The sequence below is a fragment of the Capricornis sumatraensis genome, chromosome 22, assembly GCF_032405125.1.
Source record: "Capricornis sumatraensis isolate serow.1 chromosome 22, serow.2, whole genome shotgun sequence".
NCBI classification, from domain to species: domain Eukaryota; kingdom Metazoa; phylum Chordata; class Mammalia; order Artiodactyla; family Bovidae; genus Capricornis; species Capricornis sumatraensis.
The window spans coordinates 21,640,855-21,664,460 of NC_091090.1; the positions used below are offsets into that span (position 1 = coordinate 21,640,855).

Below are 23,606 nucleotides of genomic sequence, written 5' to 3' on the forward strand. Positions count from 1 at the left end.
ATATTCAGGACTGATTCCCTTTAGGATTGACTGGTTTGATCTTGCAGTCCAAGGGACTCTCAAGAGTCTTCTCCAACACCACAGTTCAAATGCATCAGTTCTTCAGCACTCAGCTTTCTTTAAGGTCCAACTCTTATATCCATACATGACTGCTGGAAAAACCATAGCTTTGACTATATGGACCTTTGTCAGCAAAATAATGTCCAACTTTAGCAAATTTCAAGTATATAATACAGTTTGTTAACGACAGTCACCGTTACCAGGACTTAGTCATCTTATTACTGGAAGTTTCTATCTTTTGACCACCTCAACTCACTTCACCCACCACCACACCCCTCTCTGAAAGTGAGAGTGAAGTTGCTCAGTCGTGTCTGACTCTGCAATCCTTTGGACTATGGTCCACCAGGCTCCTCCATCCATGGGATTTTCCAGACAAGAATACTGAAGTGGGTTGCCATTTCCTTCTCCAGGAGATCTTCCAGACCCAGGGATCAAACTCAGGTCTCCCGAACTGCAGGCAGACTCTTTACTGTCTGAGCCATCAGGGAATCCCCCCACTTCTGGTAACTACCAATCTTTTCTCCGTGTCTATGATGTCTTTTTTTTTTTCAGATGTCACATATAAGTGACATGATACAGTATTTGTACTGTTCTGTCTGACTTAGTTCATTCAGTTTAATGCCTTCAAATTCCATCCATGTTGCTGGGACTGGCTGGATTTCTTTTTCCATGGTTGAATAATATTCCATTATACACACACAATCTTTACCAACAGTTCACAAGGGTTCCCTTTTCTTCATATCCTCACCAACACTTGTTATTTCTTGTCTTTTAATTAATTATTTTTTGGTCTGTACTGCACGTCCTGTCTAGGGACTGATCCCAGGTTCATGGCAGTGAAAGTTCAGAGTTCTAACCACTGGACTGACAGGGAACTCCCTCTTATCTTTTTGATGACACCCATCCTACCAAGTGTGAGGTAGCATCTCATTGTGATTTTGATTTGCATTTCCCTGAGTTGGCGGCAATCAGGGGCTACTCTCTAGTTGCTGTGCTTGGGCTTCTGGTTGCCGTGGCTTTTCCTGTCACAGAGCATGGGCTCTAGGTGAGCAGGCTTCAACAGCTGTGGCACATGGGCTCAGCAATTGCAGCTCCCAGGTTCTAGAGCACAGGTTCAATAGTTGCTGTGCACAGGCTTAATTGCTCCTCGACATGTTAGGCACCTTTTCACATACATGTTGGCCATTTACATGTCTTCTTTGGAAAAGTGTCTATTCAAATTCTCTGCCCACTTTTTAAAAATATTTTCAATTCAATTAATTAATTAGTTGGCTGCACTGGGTCTTCATTACTGCACACGGGTTTTCTTTAGTTGCAGGGCATTGGGGCTATTCTTCTTGCAGTGCAGAGGCTTCTTGCTGTGGCTTCTTTTGTTGCAGAGCACAGACTCTAGGGCACTTGGGCATAGTAGTTGTGGCACATGGGTTTAGCTGTCCTGCAGCATGTGGAATCTTCTGGGACCAGGGATCGAACCTGTGTACCCTGCATTGGCAGGTGGATTTTAACCACTGGACCACCAGGGAAGTCTCCTCTACCCCTTTTTAAATTGGACTTTTAAAAGTTGTATGAATTCTGTGTATTTTTTAGATATTAGCCCCTTATCAGATATATGATTTGCAATATTTTCTCCCACTTTGTAGATTGCCTTTTCATCTTGTTGATGGTTCCCTTCGCAGTATGTTGAAAAGTGAAAGTGTTAGCTGCTCAGTTGTGTCTGACTCTTTGCAACCCCATGGACTTCTGTAGCCCATCAGGCTGTTCTGTTCATGGTATTCTCCAGGCAAGAATACTGCAGTGGGTAGCCATTTCCTTTCTCCAGGGGCTCTTCCTGACCCAGGGATCGAACCCTGGTCTCCTGCATTGCAGGCAAAGTCTTTACCATCTGACCCATCGGTGAAGTAAGCCAAAAAAACACGAAGGGATACATAGAACAATGCTGGCTGAACATTGGCCATCAGGCAGCCTAGGACAGTGATTCCTGAAAGACGGAAACAAGCCAGGTGGAGGACTGCCTGCAGGGTTTCTAGGCTGCAAGCAGGAGGGATCCAGGCTAAGCATGGATCCTTGAGCAGAGGAAACAGAGAGGGGAGCCCAGGGAGTCCAAGGCAGCTAGTCTGCAGGACAGAGCACAGGATAGGAGAGAGTCCTGGACTTTCAGAGGGTTCTCCATGAAAGTCAGCTGAGGACTGATCAGCACACGTTGTGAGCAAACGATCTGAGGTGGGAAAAGAACCATCTGAAAGGGGCAGACCAAACAAACTTCAGAGCTCACACAAGCTAGATGTCGTGCCTTTCCCTCCAGCTGGCATGGAAAGCTTCGTGATACATGGTGCACTGGGTAGATGATACCAAAGGGTCTACCTCAGTAGTGGGGAAGATTAGGCCCAGACTAGACGCTGCTCACTTCCCTCCTAACAAAGACGTAAAACATAAGCCTCGATGGATCAAATTAGGTAAATTAATTGCACCCCGGAACAAAGCTCAACAATATTTACTGAAGCACAAAAATATCCAGGACCCCACAAGGTAAAATTAGCAATATTTGGCTAATGGGAAGCAATATTTGGAATGGAAAGGAGCAGGAAAATATGACCTACGGTGCAGAGAAACATCAACTGAAATGGATTCAGAAATTTATCAGATAATAAATTTGTACACAAGTACATTAAAAGAGTTATTAAAATTATTCTATATGTTTAAGAAGTTAGAAGGAAAATTAAACATAGGAAAAAAATTTTAAAGGCCCAGATGGAACTTCTAGAGATATAAACTACAGTTAAAAAAATACATTGGATGGGATTCGAACCAGATTAGATGCCGCAAAAGCAAAGATTAAGAAACTTGAGTAAATAATGATGGAAGCTATCCAAAATGAAACACAGTGAGAAAAAAGACTGAGAAAAAAATGAACAAAGCATCAGTGAGCTGCAGGACAACTTCAAGCAGCCTAGTAGACAGGATATTGCAGTCCCTGAAGGAAAGAGAAGAGCAGAAGAAATATTTGAGTAAATCATGGCGAAAAATTTTCCAAACTCGATGAAAGCTATAAATCCACATTTACAAGAAGCTCAACAAACTCCAAGTGCAAGAAACGACACCAAGGTACATCATCAAATAGTTTAAAACCAGTGATCAAGAGAAGCTTGCGAAACAAGCCAGGGAAGAAAACACTACACACAGAACAGCGAAGATAAGGAAACTGCAGACCTCGCATCAGAAGCAATGCGAGCCAGAAGACAGCACAGCAACGCTCTAAAACACTAATAAAGCTCGGGCTTGCCTGGTGGCCCAGTGATTAAGACCTCACACCCCCACTGCAGGGGCCGCAGGTTCGATCCCTGGTCAGGGAACTAAGATCTAAGATGCAGCACAACAAAAAAAATGTAAAACCCTTAAAAAGGAAAAAAGTCAACCTAGAGTTCTAACCTAATACTCTGATCAAACTGTGTCTTATCTCTGCTTAAAATTCTTCAGTGATTTCTTCTCAAAAGGTCTGGGCCTCCTGGACACGGAGTCTGGGGCAGGGATGCTCATGCAGCAGGCTTATGAGAAGGGCTCTGAGCTCACCATCTGAGGAGGGGGTGAAGGAAGAAGCACTGGGCAGAGGAGATGCTGAGCTTTGACGCAGCCTCAACAGATGCCTTGCCTCATCCTATGGGGGTGGTTTATAAATGGGATGTCCCTTCCGAGCTGCCCTGAGGTGGGGTGAGGGGGCCAAGCCTTTATATTCACAGCTCTATCGTTGACTGGCTATGGGATGTCCCCCAGAAGGGCACGTGATGTTGGGCATGGCAACTCTCTTGGTCAAGGGCAGTTCTGTAGAGGGAGTGAGCGGGGAGAGCTGGTCTTCAGCACCGCAGGCAGCCAGGGAAGTGAGTCCCTGGATTCTGAAGGGGGACCTGGATGGCTCATCAGTTATCCAGCTTTCAAAACCTAAATGGAGAGGAAACACTCTCCTTAGCTCAGCACACAAAGCCGTTCATTCATGACCTGGCACGAGGTCACCCCCAGCGCACCACATGCTGTCTTCTCAGCCTGGAAGTCCCTCCCACCCTTTGCCCTGGCCCCACTCATCAGTTGAGAAATCCCTACATATTCTTCAAATTACAGTTGAGTGCACCTCCTCCAAGAAGCCTCCTATGATTACTCTTCCAGATTCAGTGACCCTTCTTCCCAGCATGGAGGTTAGGGGCACAGACCCTGCAACCAGGGTTTGAATTTCAGCTCTGCCACTTGTTAGCTGTGTTTGTGTAACTCAAGGCAAATTACTCCACCTCTTTGCATCTTAGTTTCCTCATCTATAAAATGGGCATAATGACACAGACCTAGAGAACACAGGTGGGAAAGGATGAACTGGGAGATTGAGATTGACATGTATACACTATTGACACTATGTATAAAATAAATAACTCATGAGAACCTACTGTATAACACAGGGAATTCTACTCAGTGCTCTGTGGTAACCTAAATGGGAAGGAAATCCAGAAAAGAGACCATATATGTGTATATTACAGTTGATTCACTTTGCTATACAGAAGAAACTAACACATTTTAAAGCAACTATACTCCAATAAAGAGTAATTTAAGGACTGCCCTAGTGATCCTGTGGTTAAGAATCCTCCTGCCAATGCAGGGGACACTGGTTCGATCCCTGGTCTGGGAAGATTCCACATGCTAGGGCAACTAAGCCCATGTGGCACAACTACTGAAGCCCGCTCGCTTTAGAGCCCCTGCTCTACAAACAAGAGAAGCCGTAGCAGTGAGAAGCCGGCATATCACAACTAGAGAGTAGCCCCTGCTTGCTGCAACTAGAAAAAGCCTGTGTAGCAACAAAGACCCAACACAGACTAACTAATTAATTAAAGCTAATATATAAAATAAAGTGGGCATAATGATAGTATGCTACCTCAAAGGGTTGTTATGAAGGTTAAATGAATCAACACGTGGAAACTCAGAACAGCATCTGGCAGGAGTAAATCGCTACTATTATTATTGCTGTCATCACAATTGTTGAAATTAGTGTGCATTTGTTGAGGACAAGAGGGATGGAAGGAAGGGAACTGAGAGAAACAAAATGCAAAGTATGCTCAGGGAATGTTGAGTAATCCAATGTCCAGAAGGGTATTAATAGCTTCTCTGGGCTCATATTGTGGAGAATGTTTTATGTCACAGTAAGGAGTGTTCATCCCATTTGGTGAGAAAAACAAAGAGAGTTTGTCAACAGATGGGAGAAAGGGCCAAAGAAAGAAAGGTCCGGGTTGAGCCAGGAGGTAGGGAGGTAAGAGTTATAGGTAAGGGATGGTGTTAGAAGAAAAGGGGAGGGGACTTATGAGAGGATGGGTACAGGTGAGGGGAAATGAATTTAGAGGAAAGTAATATGAATGTATGGAAGATGTTGTGGGAGAATTAGTTGAGGCTGATGGAAACAAGTGAGGAGTGATAGGGACACGCTGGGAGTGCAGAAGATAAAGGGTGATGGGGACAGGTGAGGTCTGTGGGGACAGGTAAATAGTGACGGCACTACTGGGGGGTGGCGGTCAAGTGAATGGCAGAGGCCAGTGAGCAGAACCTTAGGAGTCGGAGCAGTTCGATCCGAGAGAGAGTCGTAGATTCGCAGTAGCGGAGAAAGGAGCAGAGTGGAATGTGATGTCAGAGCAAGGATGATGATGTAAGAGCCCGGGGCGGTGAGGAGGTGATGTCAGGGCTGGTGCTGATGCTGGCGGCGCAGTGCATTGTGGGCAGCTCCCCGCTCTGCTGCTGCCGCCGCTGTCGCCCGAGAAGGATCGGGGCCGGGCCGGACCGGGCCGGGATGGTCCCGGTCGGGAGGCCGCCGCCACCGCCGCCCAAGGGAGCGGGCCACCCAGCGCCGCACTGAGCCGCCCCCGTCCCCGCTCCGCCCCGGCCCCGGGGGATGCGCCGCCCCGAGCCGCTGCCTCCGCCGCCGCAGCCGCAGCCGCAGCGGGCACAGAGCAGGTGAGGCGAGGCGAGGCGAGGCGGGGCGGGGCGCGGCCGGCGGGCCGGGCGGGGGTCGGGGAGGGGGCTCCTTCTGGGGACCCATCGGGCCTCGGCCTGGCTCAGCTCCCAGTGCAGCCTTCTCCAGCTCCCCCTCCCTGTGCCGGCTCTGTCTCCGTCTCCACCCGAGCTGGGACGTTGGCCTACACAGCCTGGGCCGCATCCCGAGGCCTGGAACGGCGCCCCGCCGCCCGCACTTACCCACGCTCTCCAGCCTGTGCTCCCGGGGTGCTGCCCCCCGCTGCTCTGCCAGTCATGTCCCTACGGCTTCACTCTCCTGGCACTCCTGACAGTCCTCTCCGCTGCCTCCATGACCCCTCTCCCTTGTCCCCAGTCCCTCCGTTCCTCCCAGCAGCCTCCTTACCTACTTCCTCACCCCTCAACTGTGCCCGGGAGCCCCTCTCATAGTCCTGTCCCCTCCTCACCTGTCATGCTTATCCTTCACCTGTCTCTATCCGGTGTACCCCCTCTGACCCTGTCTCCCCTTGTCCCTTCCGTCCCCCTCTGCCCCCTTCCACACCTCTCTGCACCTGTTCCCATTTCTCCTCACCGATCTCCCACACTTCTCTCTACCTGGGCTCCCACATTCCTACGCACACCTGGCTTACACCTTGCACAGGTGCACATCAACACCTATATGTGCATATGCCATGATGAGCTCCCAGCCACCTGGGTACACCCCCCACCACACACACACATCATTGGTCCCACTCTCTCATACACACACAGTCGCTGACAGATACTCATAAAACCTCCTCCACAAGCCCTCTCTCACAACACATGTATGCCTCTATACACTGAAGGATCCTGAGGGGGCAATCATGGGGCAGGCCAGTTCCTTGTGTTGGGTCATCCCACCTTAGCCTGGGCTGAGTGCAGTCCTCTGAAGCAGAGAGGGGAGGCTGGCAGGCAGGGAGAGGCAGGGAACCCTCATTTATCCACTTGCCTCCACTCCACCTTTTCCCACCTCACCTGTTCCTTCTTTGCCTGCCCATCTATAGAATGGGATCAGGACTCACATCATCCTCTTCAGTCTGTAGAATCCACCATCACAGGACTCGGAGGGCCCACCTGAGGTCACCCTGCTTAGTTCCTTAAGGCTCCCTCCCTCCTGGTTCAATTGCTTCTTCAATCTTGCCCTCCACCTGTCTCCTCCACCTTTATCTCAGATTGCCCCATCCCTCCCCCTCCTGCCATTGCCCCCATTGCCCTCTGAATAACTGATGCCCCATTTGCCACTTGGCAGAAGGAAGGCAGAAGCCTATTTGATATCCCCACAGTCCTGACACTCGGAAGTTGCGTGGATTGGAGGAAACAGTCAGCTGAGTCATTTGGCAGAAAGAGTGGCAATGTTCCTCCCCTGTAGATCCCTCATGGCACACCATGACCTGTTGAAGATGGTTTCCCCACCTTCGCTATCCCACGCTGCCTGGATGGCCAGACACAGGAGCCCTGGGCAATGAGTCCATCCCAAGTGCACTGAGACTCATGGAGTTCCTGCCCCGTCCATAGGTATCCTAGGCACTTCCTCCTCTCCACAGCCCCCACCATACCCAGCCTGAGGAACTTCCTTCCATCTGTGACTGTCCAGGGTCCCTGGGAGGGCAGAGCCATGTGCTTATGAAAAGTGTAGAGGGAAAGAAGAGAGGAAAAGATCCATCCCTGTACTGGGTTGGCAGAGATCTCAAAAAGCCATCTCTTTTGGCCCCTGTCTACACAGAGGCACCTCACCCACTGGCAGACACCAAAGCATATATAAGTACACATGGATACAGATGTACACAAAGACACATAGACACACACACAGAAAGACACACAAAGACATAAACACACTCACACAGAAGGTACACGCACAGACACACACATGCGCACCAGTGACATTTCCCTGGGTAACACTGGCTGGCTTTCCCAGCCCTCGCACTCCTCCTGATATCCAGCTTCTGCCTATCCAAAGGTGACAAGAGCTGTGTTCCTTCCTGAGCTGACACAGAAAGGTGTGGGCAGAGGCTCTCTTGTCCACTGTCCATCCAGACCCCCTGCCGCCCAGCATTCTCCTGCCTTCTCTTAGACTGCTTCCACTTCCCCACTCTCCTCACTTCCCCCCAGTTTAGCTCCCTCTCTCCCTCTGAGTGGCCACAGGGCTCCTTACCTCTAAAATCCACATCTGAGTCCATCACCTGATGTCCACCCCATTGCCCACATCCTTGCTTCTCACCCCCCGTGGCCGTGACCATGGTTTGGGCTCAGCTCTGAGAATGGTGGCAGCCTCCTCACTCAGCACCATCCTCAAGGGGCTGTTGGGTAGCACCTCATTTTCAGATGATCACCTCTCCCACGGTCGATTAGGGCACCCTGTCATTGTGGGGTGGGTCTTCCCTGAGTCACCCTTTGGTCAGCAAGTCTCCCCTTTCAATGAGCCTCAGATGCACAGTTTCCTGGGCACGGCGCGGCATGGAAAATGTGTGGGTGTGGGGACCACAGATCGGATCCCCAAGCTGGTCCTTTTTGGCTCGGGTCTCCCTGCTCAAGCACCCATCCCAGTCTTGTGTCCTCCTCAGTTAGCAAGTCTTCCCCACGTTCGTCAGCATCTGTCTCTTTGGGAAACGCTTTCCCCACAGCCTATTCACACATCATTTTCCTCTCCTTTCTCCATCACATGTGTCCCCATTGCTGGCTCTCACATCTCCAGTCTACAGTTTGCATCTCTTTCCCCTTCAACGGCATCTGTGGACTTCTACCTGGGTTTTTACACAATGCTTCCCCCAGTGACCCCTGGAGCATCTACCCAGTGGGCCAGGGAAGGATGCCAGCCAGGAGAACGGAAGTCGCCTCTTCCATATCTGCAAGTGGGTCCCGGGTCCTAGCCCGCCTCCCTCACAATCCCTCCCCACTCCCCAGGTAGATGGCCCCCTCAGGGCAGGCCCTGCGGACACCCCTCCCTCCGGCTGGCGAATGCAGTGCCTAGCGGCCGCTCTTAAGGACGAAACCAACATGAGTGGGGGAGGGGAGCAGGCCGACATCCTGCCGGCCAACTACGTGGTCAAGGATCGCTGGAAGGTGGTGAGTGAGTGACCCGGCGAGGCAGAGGGAGGGGAGCGAGGAGGATGGAAGGGGAGGGCTTGGAGTCCCGTTAAAACAGGTGCCTGCGGCGGCCCTACCCTAAGAGGGAGGTGCCCCTGAGCTCGTTTGCACATGGCTTGCAGGTCGTTCTTTTGCCTACACTTGTGGACCATCGCTTTCTCCCGGGGCCCCCTCTCCAACCCCGCCGTCTCTCACCCCTTTCCCCGCTAGGTCATGTTGGTTGGGCCCAGCCTGAAACAACTCTTGGTTGGATGTCGGAGCGGGAGCTGCAGAGCTCAGGGAGGGGAAGAGGGCGGAGGTGGGGGAGGGGGCTCTTTCTCTGTTGGACCTTGGAGAAGGGCAGTGAGTGAGCCCCTCCTCTTCCGCAGAGGACAGAAAAGCCTGGGTTCGGGGAAAGAGGCCCTGCAGGCGGCTCCCACCGCATCCACACTCCATCTTCTCCATCCACCCTCCTCCCCTCACGGCTTCCTGCGGCAGGTGCAACATGCCGAGACTCCATCTCCCAGCGTGCCTTGCTCCTCCAGCCCAGGACTTCAGGCTGCTCGGCCTGCTGGGAATTGTAGTCCGAGCCTCCTCAGGGCTTTGGGCCTCGGATGGGCGGGAGACGCGTGAGGGTCGAGGCAAAGGCTGTGCAGTGTATGATGAATGGGACCTACTGTAGAAATATTGATTTGTTGTTGTTGTTGGTAACGCGGGAATCTTAGTTCCCCAACGAGGGATTGAACTTTGCCCCTCGGCAGTGGAAGCACAGTCCTAACCACTGGACAGAGGGTGGGGGCTCAACTCACCAGAGGTGCAGGGTTGAAAGGAGAGTGGGGCGGCCCGATTGCCCTGCAGGTTATCATGGCAACAACGCCCGTGGGCTGGTTTGCCAGTGGCCCAGGGAGAAGGGCAAAAGCTGCAACGAGTTGTCAGAGGAGTCCCTGGGACTCGGAGCAGGGGGTGAGAAGGGAGCTAGGGAAGCCAGAGAACAAGGGAATGGGCTGTCTGTGTCCCAGACGGGGCTTCTTGAGAGGGAAAGGGAGGGGACAGAAGTCAGGAGAGGAGGATCCAGGGCAGGAATCAAAGGAATGAGGGTCTGACAAAGTGAGGTGTGTTCCTCCAAGACCCCAGACCCAGCAGGTCCTGCTCAGGGTAGTTTCTGGCAGATTGGGGGCAGGAGGACTTTTGCACTGAAGAGGTGAGAAGAAGAGGGTGTTCACCAGCTTAATGAGTTTGGGTTAGAACTTTCCTGTGCTTTTTGAGGGAGGGGGTGGGAGATGAGTGGGGAAAGAAGTGGTGGAGGTCGGGTCTGGGGACAGGGAGCAAGCCCTTAGTCTTTGCCAAGGTGAACTCTCTTTCCCCTCACTCCGTCCCTGGACCCTGGAGAAATAGAGAGGGTGGGGTGCCAGATGCACCCCCTCAGCCAGTCTCCATGAGGGCCAGGAGTGAGGCACAGCTCAGGAACCAAGAACAAGCTGCCCAGATGGTCTATGCCAGGAGAAAAGGAGGGTCCATGACACTAGGTGGAGTATTTAAAAATGACAGCTTTCTTCTTGAGGGGTGCCTCTCAGAATCAGAATAAACAACTATAATAACAATAAAAACTTAGCATTTATTTTGAGCACGTACTGTAGCCAGGCAATGTGTAAAGTCCCTTACATGCCTGACCTCAACAACCTATGGGATAGATACCATTATTATTCCCATTTCACAGGTATGGAAACTGAGACACAAAGATGAGCTAACTTGCCAGGTTCCCATGACTGGCTGGTGAAACCCAGGTCTATCTGATTGCTGGTGCAACAGTCACAGAGCTATGCCATTCATTTCCCAAGAATTAGCCTCTCCAAGAATCAAGATCACAGAGCCAAGGGATAATTGTGACCTATTATAATCCCACTCATTTTACAGAAGGAGAAAAGCAGAAACTCATCCTGGGTCACCCAGAGCTGGCCCAAGAAACCAGGTTTCCTTTTTTCTAAGTGAATGCTGGTCCTATTGTATCGAGGTCCTTCAGCAGTGGAGGGGCTCGTGAAAAAATGTGGGAGGGAAGGAACAGGGTCTAGTTGTGAGAATGTTCCTGTTACTGGGCGTGGGCAAAGCTGTTCTGTGACTTTTGTGGGGCTTGGGCAGTCAGTTTTGCCTCCACTGGCCTCTTCCAAAATAAAAAAGTACTAAAAATTGCAATTGTGTGATTGCACTGCTATAATAAGGAATAAATTAATATTATATAACAAAAATTGTATCTAAAAGTTTATTTATTCCCCTTCTGACTTTAAAAGAAATTAGAACGTTTTCATGGCCTTCTAAAAGTATTATTAGGGAACTAGCCTCTGTGCCCGGTGTACTCTCCTGCCCCCAGAGGTTCTGTAATGGGTGGGTAGGGGTGAGTAGGGAACTAAGAGAGGAGAAACACTGTTTGGAAGTGGAGGTGGTAGAGAAATACCCTTTGGTGTCCTGGGAAATTTGGGAGTAGATGTCAGAAATGTCTTGGGTGCCCCGAGCCCTCCTTACCATCTCTAGCAAGCATTTTGGAACCTGGCAAATCTGGGCTTGAATCTCAGCACTCATACTGTTAATGCCAGTATGGTCAACAGCTCCTACAAAATTGCAGTTAAGAGCATGGGTTCTGCATTAGATTGCACGTGCTAAGTCGCTTCAGTCATGTCCGACTCTTAGCGATCCTATGGACCGTACCCCGACAGGCTCCTCTGTTCATGGGATTCTCCAGGCAAGAATACTGGAGTGGGTTGCCATGTCCTCCTCCATGGGACCTTCCCGACCCAGGGGTCAAACCTGGGTCTCTTACATTGGCAAGCGAGTTATTTACCATTGCCTGGATTTAAATGAAACCTGGCTTTGCTACTTACTAGCAGTGCGAACCGGGGCAAGGTACTTAACTCTCTGCGCCTTAGTTTTCCTTTTGTGCAAAATGACAGCTCCTGTGAGTTGTCGAGAGCCTCTGGGGATGAGCTGAGATGAAATCTGTGAGTCAGGAGCAGACAGAACAGAAGGGTGGTGGTTGTACCCTCTCCCTTGCCCTTTTCTCCATATTGCCACAAAGAAAACCATAAAGGAATCTAGAAGATACTAGACTCTCCCCTGAGTTTAACGTCACCTAGAAGACCTGCCATGGGTTCGCTTGAGCCGGCCACTGTTTCCTCCTGTTCAAAATTCTTCTAGAAGCCTGACCTTACCTTTTATCTCAAGCAGAGAGGGACCCTGGTGTCTCCCTTTTCTTCCTCCACCCTCTTTCTTGGGCACAAGAACCCAACCAGCCTTCCACTTGTCTTCTCAATCTTCCGGGCATCTTCCTCTCTCTTTCTAGAGTGTTTACCACTGTGACCCACTGGGAACTCCCAGTCCTCAGCTCTGCCCTGCCCCCTTTCCTCCGCCGTTCCCATGTTTCAACCACCATTAAACATTTATTGGGCATGTGAGTGCTGAGTAAATGCTACAGGGGGAGGGTTCGGAGATGCGGGAGGCTCAGAGTCAGGAAGCCCAGCTGCGGCTGTTGTGTTACAAGCCGGTTACAAGCCAACAGGACAGGAGTAAGGGCTCAGAAAGAGAGCAGGCTATTCATGGTGGATGGACTTCCTTGGGAGGTGAGAATGGAACTGTACAGCTTTCTTGCTTTCTTTCTTTTTTCCTAGTGAGGCATTTTATTTGCCTGGATGTGTTACAACCCTAGAAAAAGAATCTCAGGATTTTCCCTCCTGTGGTTTTTTGTCTTGCTTCCTCACATTTCATGATGCCAGCTGGGGTTATCAGTACAATGAGACTACACTGATGGAGCAGGAACAGGTTATTCTGCCATTTTTCTAAATCTTTGAGTTGCTCCTCAAATCTGGGGCTGGTCCCCCTACACTTGTCTAACCTGCCTATGACGTTCACAACAATTTTGCCAGCTCTGTGAGCACTGATGATTTCAAGCTCACCAATGTAACCATGCTTCACCATCACAGTTGGAAACTGGATGACCACTCTGGAGCATAGCCTGATAAGAACCTGGCATCTGCTTCTCTTTTTGTCATTGTTGATGCTCTTGAGAGCAGAACCAGAACCAGAGACCAGCCAGAACCTTCATGCACATCATTTTGGTGGCAAGGAAAGATGGCAGAAACGTGTGCATCTTTCTTAAACCAAACAAGTCCCCACTTAGAACTCAGCACCTTCTCCCCTGTTCCCCCATCTTTGCCAGCAGCATCCTCACTCTCCAAGAGCCCTGGGCCCCTGACTTGAAATGACTTTTAATCCTGCCCTCTAACTCAGCTTTGCTCATCTCCCCTGGCCAATTCTTCCTCTCTCACAGTTCTCCCCTCTGTCTTTTCTCACTCCCCGCCTGGGGATGCTGGAGATCCACTGCAGTGCTCCCTGGGAACACACAGGTTTTCTCCAAACTTCCATCCCCACCGTGTTCCCTGGGAGAGGAGACTCACCCTGGTTTTGGGCATCTGCCCTCGGGCCTCAGGAGTGACGTGGGCAGAGAACACCCTTTGCTGAGTACCCGCCCCTCCAGACACTCTCCTCGAGATGCTCTCTGCCCCTGGTGTCATCTTTCAGGAGACTGCCAACCCCAGAAAGGGCTGGCCTCCCTGGGGGACCCACCTGAAACTGCGAGGTTCTGGAAATTAGTTTTGCTTCTGGATGGCGGCCGCTCAGTCTAGGTGGGGGATGGGGAGAGCATGGTATTTATGTCCTTTAAATGGCTCACAACAGCCCATTATCTCTTCAGAACCCTGCCTGGGTTTGTCTCCATATCTCTGTGGAGTCTCAGGTCTCATAACTCCCCGCCCTGCCCATGTGACGTGTGGCCCTGTGTGTGTGTGTTGGGGGGAGGAGTTGCTGAGCTGTCTGTCTCTGGCACTAGGAGCGTTGGTGGGTGGGGGTCCTCTCCTCCAAGGACACTGAAGGATGTGAGCCAGCAGTGGGTTGGGTGGAGAGCTACTCAGCCTGATCCCCGTGCCCCTTCTTCCCCTCTCCCCTGTCTCTGTAGCTCAAAAAGATCGGGGGCGGGGGCTTCGGTGAGATCTACGAGGCCATGGACCTGCTGACCAGGGAGAATGTGGCCCTCAAGGTGGAGTCGGCCCAGCAACCCAAGCAGGTCCTCAAGATGGAGGTGGCCGTGCTCAAAAAGCTGCAAGGTGTGGGTCCAGGGCAGGCGGGGAGGGGAGGAGTGATGGAGCCCAGGGCTGGTAGGTGATGGGTGAGGGGCTATGGGACCCGAGTCCAAGAACCACGATGGGCTTAAGGTGCAGGGGGAGGTGGGAGAAGTGGCCAGGGCCCAGGGCTGGGGGACCAGGAATCAAGAGCTCCTCAGGAGCCCGCCTTAGGGCTGGAAGTAGGGAAGACGGAGTGGGAGTTGGGAGACCCCTGTCTGTGCCCCTCAGGGAAAGACCACGTGTGCAGGTTCATTGGCTGTGGCCGGAACGAGAAGTTCAACTACGTGGTGATGCAGCTCCAGGTGAGCCCCCATGGCCCAGCCTCCCTCTCTCTCCCCCAAGAGATCTGGTGGGGACGCCTGGGGTAGGATGGAGACTGTGGACTCCGGAGGAGCGGGGAGTGGGCACGAGCTTTAGTGGGGTGGCGAGGCTGGGCAGAGTGTCACGGTGGCGGTGGACTGCTGGATGGCAGCTGAGCAGGGCCCCACCCTCACCGCAGGGCCGGAACCTGGCTGACCTGCGCCGCAGTCAGCCGCGGGGCACCTTCACGCTGAGCACCACGCTGCGGCTGGGCAAGCAGATCCTGGAGTCCATCGAGGCCATCCACTCTGTGGGCTTCCTGCACCGCGACATCAAGCCGGTGAGGGTGCTCCCCTCCTCCGAAGCCCCCCCCACCTTCTCCCCTTTCCTGGGCCCCCTGTTTCTTCTCCAGAGCAGAGGTTGGGGCGGGGACAGCTTCTTCTGCCTGTCTCCTCCTCCTGCTCTCCATCTGCAGCACCGCCTCCTCGTCCCCGCTGCCTCCCAGGAGCACCTCTGCCCACCCTTGGCCATGCCTATGGCATCCCCTCTCTTCTGTCCTCTTCCCTTTTCTCACCCCTGACCTGAATAGTCCTTGAACCTGGAAAAGTGAAGGGGTTGGGGAAAGATGGAGGGATTGAGGAAGAGGACCTAGGGGCTAGGGTTTGGGAAGAGATTCCAAGTAGCTAATTTTGTGACATCTTGGATCTTGGTGCTGGGGAAAAACCTCCGATTTAAAGTGGTGAGGGACTTGCCTGGTGGTCCAGTGGCTAAGACTCTCCACTCTCAGTTCAGGGGGCCCTGGTTTGATCCCTGGGCAGGGAACTAGATTCCACACGCTGCAACTAAGGCCCAAATAAATAAATAACAAATTAAAAAAAAAAGTGAAAACAGGCCCAGAAAGGTTGGTTGAATGGCCCAAAGTCACACAGCAAGGACAATGCTGGCCGCCTGGTGCCACCAAGCAGGGCAGCTGCACTGGACCACATGGTCCTGCCGGGAGTTCTGGGGGTTCCGAGCCAGGCGGGCCTCGGCTGGGCCACCTCCTGCTGTGTGGTCTGGGAGAAGCCCCTAGCTGGCCCTCAGTTTCCTCCTCTCTAAAATGAGGATGATCACACCTGCCCCTCAGACGAGGGTCCGTGACTTGCTGCACACGGTGATGTTTTACTCTCATGTGAGTGTGAGGAGGGGTGGAAGGGCCCTCACCAGAGCTGTTTCTGGTGTCTCCTGAGGTGGGCCAGGTGGGCTTGGAGCCCACAGGTGGCCTCACAGCTGCTGTCTTCCCCCAGTCAAACTTTGCCATGGGCAGGCTGCCCTCCACCTACCGAAAGTGCTACATGTTGGATTTCGGGCTGGCCCGGCAGTACACCAACACCACGGGGGACGTCCGGCCTGTGAGTACCGCCGCTCACCGGAATCCTGGCGTCCTCACCTCAGCCCCTGATCTGGGGGCCCTTCACCAGCCTTTCCTGAAGCTGCCTAGACAGGCCTGGCCTCAGTGTCACTCAGCGCTGAATCCACATGCAGCCCGTTCCCTCTCCCCCGTGCTTCCGCGCCCTGTGGTCTGTCTGCCCACTCCGGTCAAGGGCAGATGAGCAGGGGCATCAAGCAGGGACAGGAGGCAGGTTTAAGACTGGGCTTGTGGGTCAGGTTGCTCTTGACCCATGTGATCCAGAGCGGGGATGGGGTTGGGGAGGAGGGGGAGGCTGGCAGGGCTAGAGTAGGCTGAGGAGGCTTGGTAAGCAGGGTTGAGTTGTGGCCATGGTCAGGGACAGCAGGTGACATTCCTGGTGGTGTCCTCCCCTCTGCAGCCTCGGAACGTGGCCGGGTTTCGGGGGACTGTTCGCTATGCCTCGGTCAATGCCCACAAGAACCGGGTGAGTGGTTGGGCCGGGACTAGGGAAGGTAAGACAGTACAGGCACTGGTCAGGGGTGGGGTGTGCAGCTGTTTGGGGTGGAGAGGAGCCCGAGGCAGGGGCTGGACACTGCCCCTCCAGAGACCCTGGAGGAGGGCTCCCCTGGTGTCTCCCCTCGATGTCACCTCCTTCCTTACTTGGGGGATCCCCTCCTCTCTGTCCCCACCACGAATCTCTGGAGGATGAGAAAACTCACACAGAACTTTTGACTGAGGGATCCTGTGTGTTGGTGGGTCAGGAGTGGAGCCATGGCTTCAGGGAGACCCTAGCTCTGCCCACAGGCACCCTGACTGGGGTCCCTCAGTGAAGGGTCAGCCCCCACTCCCAGAGAAGAACCTGAGAGCTGTGGGTGACCCCGCTCCGCACCCCCACCCCCAGGAGATGGGCCGCCACGATGACCTGTGGTCCCTTTTCTACATGCTGGTGGAGTTTGCAGTGGGTCAGCTGCCTTGGAGGAAGATCAAGGACAAGGTAAGGCCAGTACAGCTGGGCCTGGGGGTGGCGAGGACATGGAGGGCAGCTGGGGCTCCATCTGCCGGTGCCCTCCTGCCTCCAGGAGCAGGTAGGGATGATCAAGGAGAAGTATGAGCACCGGATGCTGCTGAAGCACATGCCCTCCGAGTTCCACCTCTTCCTGGACCACATCGCCAGCCTCGACTACTTCACGAAGCCTGATTACCAGGTGGGAGCCTGCCGCCTGCTCCTGCACCCCCTTCTCTGTGGGTGGCCGTCTCCAGCACCATCTATCCTGCTGAGTCCCCACGCCCCTGCCGGCTACGTCCCGAGCACCTCCCCTGCCCTTCCAACTGCACGAAAGAAACTGTTCTCTGCTCTTGTAAACAGCAGTCACAGTTCCGATTTATCAAGAGCTCACCCTGCTCTCAGCACTTTTCCTCACTTAATTCATTTAAGCTTTAAAACAAGCCTTTGGCGACATTGCGTGTTCCTCATGTTATTATTCCAGCACTTAATCATTAATGAAACCAAGTGCTTTCGAGGACTTTACATCGAAACTCTGTAGGAGACCAAGTGGGATGATTGTCCCCATTTCACAGATAAGGAAACTGAGGCCTGGTTGCCTGGTGAGGAGCAGGGCAGGGCTCAGGCACACTTGCCTCCAAGTCCAGGGCTCTTTCCAAGGTGCCCTCACCACACTCCTATGGGACCTGCTGACCCTGATCAAAGAATGGGGGAAACAGTGTTCTGCCAGGACCTGTCATGTGCCAGGGATGGCCACACCCCTCAGGAGCACGGATAGTGTCAGGACCATAGTGGGCCCACAGTAAAGGGTCCCACTAGCAGAGAGAACTGTCTGGAGAAAGAGCTAAGTCAGAGCGGGAACGTCTGGGGGATTGCCACCTCCTAAACCCAGAGACCTGGTTGTTGGCAGAGATCCCTTACTCGGGTAGTCAGGAGACCATGCCCCTTAGTCCTAACTGAGCCTCATGAGGTCCCCCAGACCACACAGCTTCCAGCACACCCTGTGCTGAGCCCTGTGGCTGGCTGCTAGAAATGTAGAGGCGGCAGGTAGGCCTGTGAACCGTTCAGACTGAGGCTGTGTGGGCGAGGGAATCAGGGAAGGCTTCAGATGGGAGAGAGCGGTGGGCTGGGCACTGCAGGCAGACAAAGCTTTCTGTGCAGACGTATGACCCCAGGTGGTGGGTTTGGGAAACTGCTGCTGCTGCTGTGTCCGCGGAGCCGGTGGTGATGGCAGAGGAGGCTGGGGACAGGAATGAGCGGGACGCATCTCCAAGGGCTCGCGTCCAGCCAGGGGGGAGCTGAAGTCCAGACGATAATTTGCATGCTGATTTGCATATCGTGTGCATGTTTTCATTTAAAATCAATGTGCCCTTCTCCTTCCAATGCCCCCTCTTGGCCCCTCCCTGTCCTGGAAGGCCTCTGTCTTCCCCTCTGCAACCCCAGCACCTGCCCCCCACCTCCTGGCTAGCCCCCGGGGTCACCGCTCTGTCCTCCCGCCACCCCTGCCCCCTGCAGTTGATCATGTCAGTGTTTGAGAACAGCATGAAGGAGCGGGGCATTGCCGAGAACGAGGCCTTTGACTGGGAGAAGGCGGGCAATGACGCCCTCCTGTCCACGAGCACCTCCACCCCGCCCCAGCAGAACACCCGGCAGACGGCAGCCATGTTTGGGTGAGTCTCGGGAGGGGCGATGGCCCTCTGGGGGGCAGACGACCCCTGCCCCTAGGTGTCACCTGGGAAGCCAGCCCTCTCCTCCTCTTCCTACCCGGACACCACCTGGCTGTCTCTCCTGTTCTTGGTGCTCAGAAGCGGGGCTCTTGAATCCCAGGAAGTCCCACCACATCTCCACCTTCAATCTGGGCCTGCAATGGACATCCTTATTTGGAGTTCTTGACCTTTCTGGGGAGCAGGGATCCCTGAGTGAAGTTCCCCTGGGGCCCACAGTTTGGTGATCACACATGGCCAGGTCTTGAGCCCCAGCTCTGACCCCCTGTAGGGCTCAGAAAAGAAATTTAATAGCCCCTGACCTCAAAATGCTCTCAGTTGAGTTGAGGATGTTTGTAATCGATGAGTCGGCGAACTCAGATCCAGGTGAAAAGCACAGAGACTGAGTGGCCCAGGGAGGGGCCAGAGTGAGAAGGTCTCCCCTGCCCCACCGTCCCAGGAGTGAGCCAGGGGACCTGCTGGGGAGACTCAACAGGACTTGCCGGCACACGTGGTGCCAGTTCTGTGACGACGTTGCTCGAGGAACTCCAAAGTGATTCTTTCTTTGGACCCATTTCCTAATCTCTAGGGCTTCCCAGGTGGTGCTAGTGGTAAAGAAACTCGCCTGCCCGCGGGTTTTATCCCTGGGTCGGGAAGATCCCCTGGAGAAGGAAATGGCTCCCCACTCCTGTATTCTTGCCTGGAGAATCCCATGGACAGAGGAGCCTGGTGGGCTACAGTCCATGGGGTCGTATGGAGTCAGACATGACTGACGCGACTTAGCAGGCATGTACGCCTAGTCTCGAGGAATCAGGCCAGCAAACTGCAGTAGGGAGCTGGCAGGGCCACGAAGCAGCGAATCTCCTAAATAAACAGGTGGTGCTGTAGCCCGCCTCCAAGCCTCTGCCCACTGGAGCCACCTGAGGGTACTATGGTCCCAGAGGGTGTACGAACCAGAGATGGAGATGGGCCTATGGACGCCCCCAACCTGCCAGACTTCTCCTGTGCCCCCGCCCAAGGGTGGTGGGTGGTCTCCAGGGCTAGAAGAGAGGGCAGCCCCCCACCAGCCTTGCCCACGGCCCCCTCCTGGCCTCCACAGGGTGGTCAACGTGACGCCAGTGCCCGGTGACCTGCTCCGGGAGAACACCGAGGACGTGTTGCAGGGCGAGCACCTGAGTGACCAGGAGAATGCACCCCCGATCCTGCCTGGTCGGCCCCCCGAGGGACTGGGTCCCAGCCCCCACCTTGTCCCCCACCCCGGGGGTCCCGAGCCTGAAGTCTGGGAGGAGACGGATGTCAACCGGAACAAACTCCGGATCAACATTGGAAAAGTAACTGCAGCCAGGGAGGGCGACATGGGTGGCCTTCTCCCCCTGCCCCCTTGCTCCCCACCCGTGGCTCCCTCTCCCCAGCCACCTGCCTGCTCGCCCTGCCTCCTTGGCCTGGCGCCCTCCCAGAATCACTGGCACCCAGTGCTCAGACCTCCCACTCCCTCCTTCGCCCCGAAAAAACCACGGCCCCACAGCCACCCCATCAGCTCATGGGACTCCCCTGTCCTGCAGACCCCCGCTGTGGTGGAGGAGGAGCAGAGCCGTGGTGTGGGGGTCCCCAGCTCCCCGGTGCGGGCTCCCCCAGACTCACCGACAACCCCAGTCCGTTCTCTGCGCTACCGGAGGGTCAACAGCCCCGAGTCCGAGAGGCTGTCCACGGCGGATGGGCGGGTGGAGCTGCATGACAGGAGGTGAGTCTGGAGCCAGGGGTGTGGTCCGGGGCCCCTGGCACCCCGCATCAGCTTCCCACAGCTGGTCTGGAGGAAGGGTAATTTCCAGGCAGAGGTGGGGGACCCTGGTAGGGTTATGAGATTTACGCTTGGGATTGGGGACTTGGTTAGCAGTGACCAGCCCTGGAGAGGGGGTGGGGGTGTAGAGGGCCCAGCTTAGGCCACGAAGGGGTGTGGGGTCGGGGACAGGCATAGGAGGAGGAGAAGGCTGAGATGGTAGGTGGGCGTGCTTCCAGAACGTTTTTCCCTAGGGACTAATTACAGAGGAGCAGCTGGGGAAGCTTCCTCCAGCTCCAGGGGAGGGGCCTGGAGAAGATTCAGCGGGTGTTGGGGGTGTTTGAGGAGGAGACAGACCAAGCTTTGGGGATCAGGGCTTGGGAGTCTGAATGTCAGGGAGGGAGGAGGGACCTGGTTGATGTGAGGGAGTGTTGAGAGCCAAGGTGAGCCTTTAGGATGTGGGATGAGAGTGGCTGGTGGAGCTCGGTGGCCCAGGGACCAGGGGTGGATCCTCATCTGGTGGGTGAGACCACCTCAGGTGGAGAGACGACCCCACCTCCCTTGGTTTGGGGTGGGGCTTTACAGCGAGGCGGGGGCCTTCTCTACACCAGGAAAGGAGTTGCTGCCCGAGGCCCAGAATCCAGAGCCCCAAACTGGATTCTGCCTCAAACTGCACTCCACCTCCGGGACGGGCACAGCGCCCCCTGGGGTGCTCGAGACAGGGCAGCCGTGTGCCAATCCCTCTGGTGACCCCAGGACAGGGGGACGCAGGCCCTGTCCAGAGGGAGCCGTCAGCTCTCACACACACACTCATATCCACAGACACTCACACTCTCACAGGTTGAATCCCCGGATAGAAGACCGCATTTTCCTCCCAGTCGCCCAGAGGGTTCAGGAAACAGGGAGGAGTGAGGAAGGGCAGTTTGGAAGGGAGATGAGTGGAGGAGGGAGGTGTGAGATGCCCTGAGCAAAGACAGTCCTGGAGAGCACCTTGGTCTGACCCGGAGTGAACCCTTGTTTCAGGAGAGGAGAGGGTCAAGGGGAGATTTTCTGGAAGGGAAGGGCCAGGATCTCAAGCAGGGCAGAGGGTTGGGGGGCTCTGGGGCACGAGGGAACAGGAGAGTGTATGAAGCAGATGGGATCAGGGTGTGCCCCGCCCTGCTTGCTTCAACCACCCGCAACCCCATCTTGAGCCTCTCTCTCCTTCATGTCCATCAAAACAAGCCATGCTCTTAAGTGACGTCAGCCACTTAAATGGGAGTATGAATGTAAGACCCGGTGACTTTCCTTTGTTTTTTTTTAAGTTTATGAACAAATCAATAAAAATGCTGTGCAGATTAGTGTTGGCAGGACTCACATAGGCCAGGGTAGAAGGATGCTGAGAAAGGCCGACAGGAGGCTTTGATCTGTACCACTCCCCTCACAGGCTTGATGCTGGGAGGAGGATGGCAGTCAGCCCCCTGCCCACACCCTGAGTGTGAGTGAGTTCTCTGCCGTTCTCAGCAGGGCACCCTGGAATGTGAGGGAGGACAGTTCTTCCTTGTGTAGCATTCCTGAGGAATATCGTCACCTTGGGGCCAGTAAACCCCAGTTGAGAACCTCAGCAAGCCACCTGAGATTCACAGCATAGGTTAAGATAACAATGAAAGAGATGTCCCCAGGTAGAATCAGTGTCCCAGAGGCAAAAGCCAGAGGGGACCCAGCCCCTGACTGGCAGAACTCATCACCTCCTGGGGCGGCAGACTCATAAACACACACGTGCTGTGACGTGAGGGGACACAGGCAGCCCTGGAAGGGCAAACTAGGCCCACATCGATGCAGGAGGGAACAGCTCCCTATAGGAGGTGACACCGAGCTGGGGTGGACAGCCCAAGGTGGAAGGGCAGGCCGTGTGGGGAGAGTCGCGTTTATAAAGGCACAGAGGTGTGAAAAATTTAGGAAAGAGCAGGTGACTTTGAGGTGGGTCTGGCTAGGGGAAATGGGGAACAGGGCCTCTGCCTGGCTGCCAGGGGCCTTGAACGCCAGACTGAGGTGTGCGGACTTTGTCCTGGGCTGGTGGGGGGGGTGGGGGCCGGTCACAGGAGTGTTTATTGGAGGTGGTGCAACCAGCCAGGTAGGCCTGAAGGTGATGGTAGAAGAGGCCAGAAAACCATCAGCACACTCGAGGGCCAGGTGGATGTGCTTGTCTTGGGCACATCGGGCGCAAGCCTGGGTGGGGTAGAAGCCCTTGCTGGGCAAGCATCAGGTTATCTTTAGGAAGATCCAACTTTCTGGGAGGGCTCTGGAGGACAGTGTTCCTTGAGCCCAAGAATTTTACTTACTGCGTGTTTAGATTCCTGGAACATAGTAAGCATTCAAAAATGTGTGTTGAATGAATGCATGAGCTCTTTGCAAGGACTGAGGTTGGAGGGTGGCAACCCAGGAGGTGGCTGAGCCTGGCCCAGGGTGGGAGAAGGGCAGAGTCAGGAGGTCCCAGTCATAGGGCTCCACCTTGGGGTCCTTGGGGATCCAGAGAGGCCGGGCACTGAGCCCCACGTTGGGTGGCTTTGCAGGTCACGGATGGATCTGCCTGGCTCACCCTCGCGCCAAGCCTGCTCCTCGCAGCCGGCCCAGATGCTGTCAGTGGACACAGGCCACGCCGACCGGCAGGCCAGCGGCCGCATGGACGTGTCAGCCTCTGTGGAACAGGAGGCCCTGAGCAACGCCTTCCGCTCGGTGCCACTGGCCGAGGAGGAGGACTTTGACAGCAAGGAGTGGGTCATCATCGACAAGGAGACGGAGCTGAAGGACTTCCCCCCGGGGGCTGAGCCTAGCACGTCGGGCACCACTGACGAGGAGCCCGAGGAGCTGCGGCCGCTGCCCGAGGAGGCCGAGGAGCTGCGGCGGCCAGTGCCAGAGCCCGCAGTCCGGCCCCGGGGACGTGGCATGCACACACTGGCCGAGGAGGACCTGCGGCTGACGCCTGCCCAGCCCCCGCTACCCCAGCTGAGCCAGGCTGATGGCCGGTCAGAGACATCACAGCCCCCCACGCCTGGCAGCCCTTCCCACTCGCCGCTGCACTCTGGACCCCGCCCCCGACGGAGAGAGTCAGATCCCACGGGCCCACAGAGACAGGTAAGGCTGGGCTCGCACCCCA

At 54.6% G+C, this 23,606-nt stretch overlaps 1 protein-coding gene across 1 annotated transcript in view; it reads left to right on the forward strand.

The window, feature by feature from the left end:
- The first annotated feature begins 9,024 nt into the window (after positions 1 to 9,024).
- The window catches only part of TTBK1 (tau tubulin kinase 1), a 35,372-nt gene continuing 20,790 nt past the window's right edge, over positions 9,025 to 23,606 (forward strand). Inside the window, exons 1-12 of the mRNA XM_068960871.1 lie at positions 9,025 to 9,132; positions 14,132 to 14,279; positions 14,526 to 14,599; positions 14,797 to 14,937; positions 15,884 to 15,988; positions 16,406 to 16,471; positions 16,889 to 16,981; positions 17,067 to 17,192; positions 18,506 to 18,660; positions 19,793 to 20,024; positions 20,256 to 20,434; positions 23,023 to 23,584. Of these exons, the coding sequence (XP_068816972.1) occupies positions 9,025 to 9,132; positions 14,132 to 14,279; positions 14,526 to 14,599; positions 14,797 to 14,937; positions 15,884 to 15,988; positions 16,406 to 16,471; positions 16,889 to 16,981; positions 17,067 to 17,192; positions 18,506 to 18,660; positions 19,793 to 20,024; positions 20,256 to 20,434; positions 23,023 to 23,584 (1,989 nt within the window). The remainder of the gene's footprint in view (positions 9,133 to 14,131; positions 14,280 to 14,525; positions 14,600 to 14,796; positions 14,938 to 15,883; positions 15,989 to 16,405; positions 16,472 to 16,888; positions 16,982 to 17,066; positions 17,193 to 18,505; positions 18,661 to 19,792; positions 20,025 to 20,255; positions 20,435 to 23,022; positions 23,585 to 23,606) is intronic.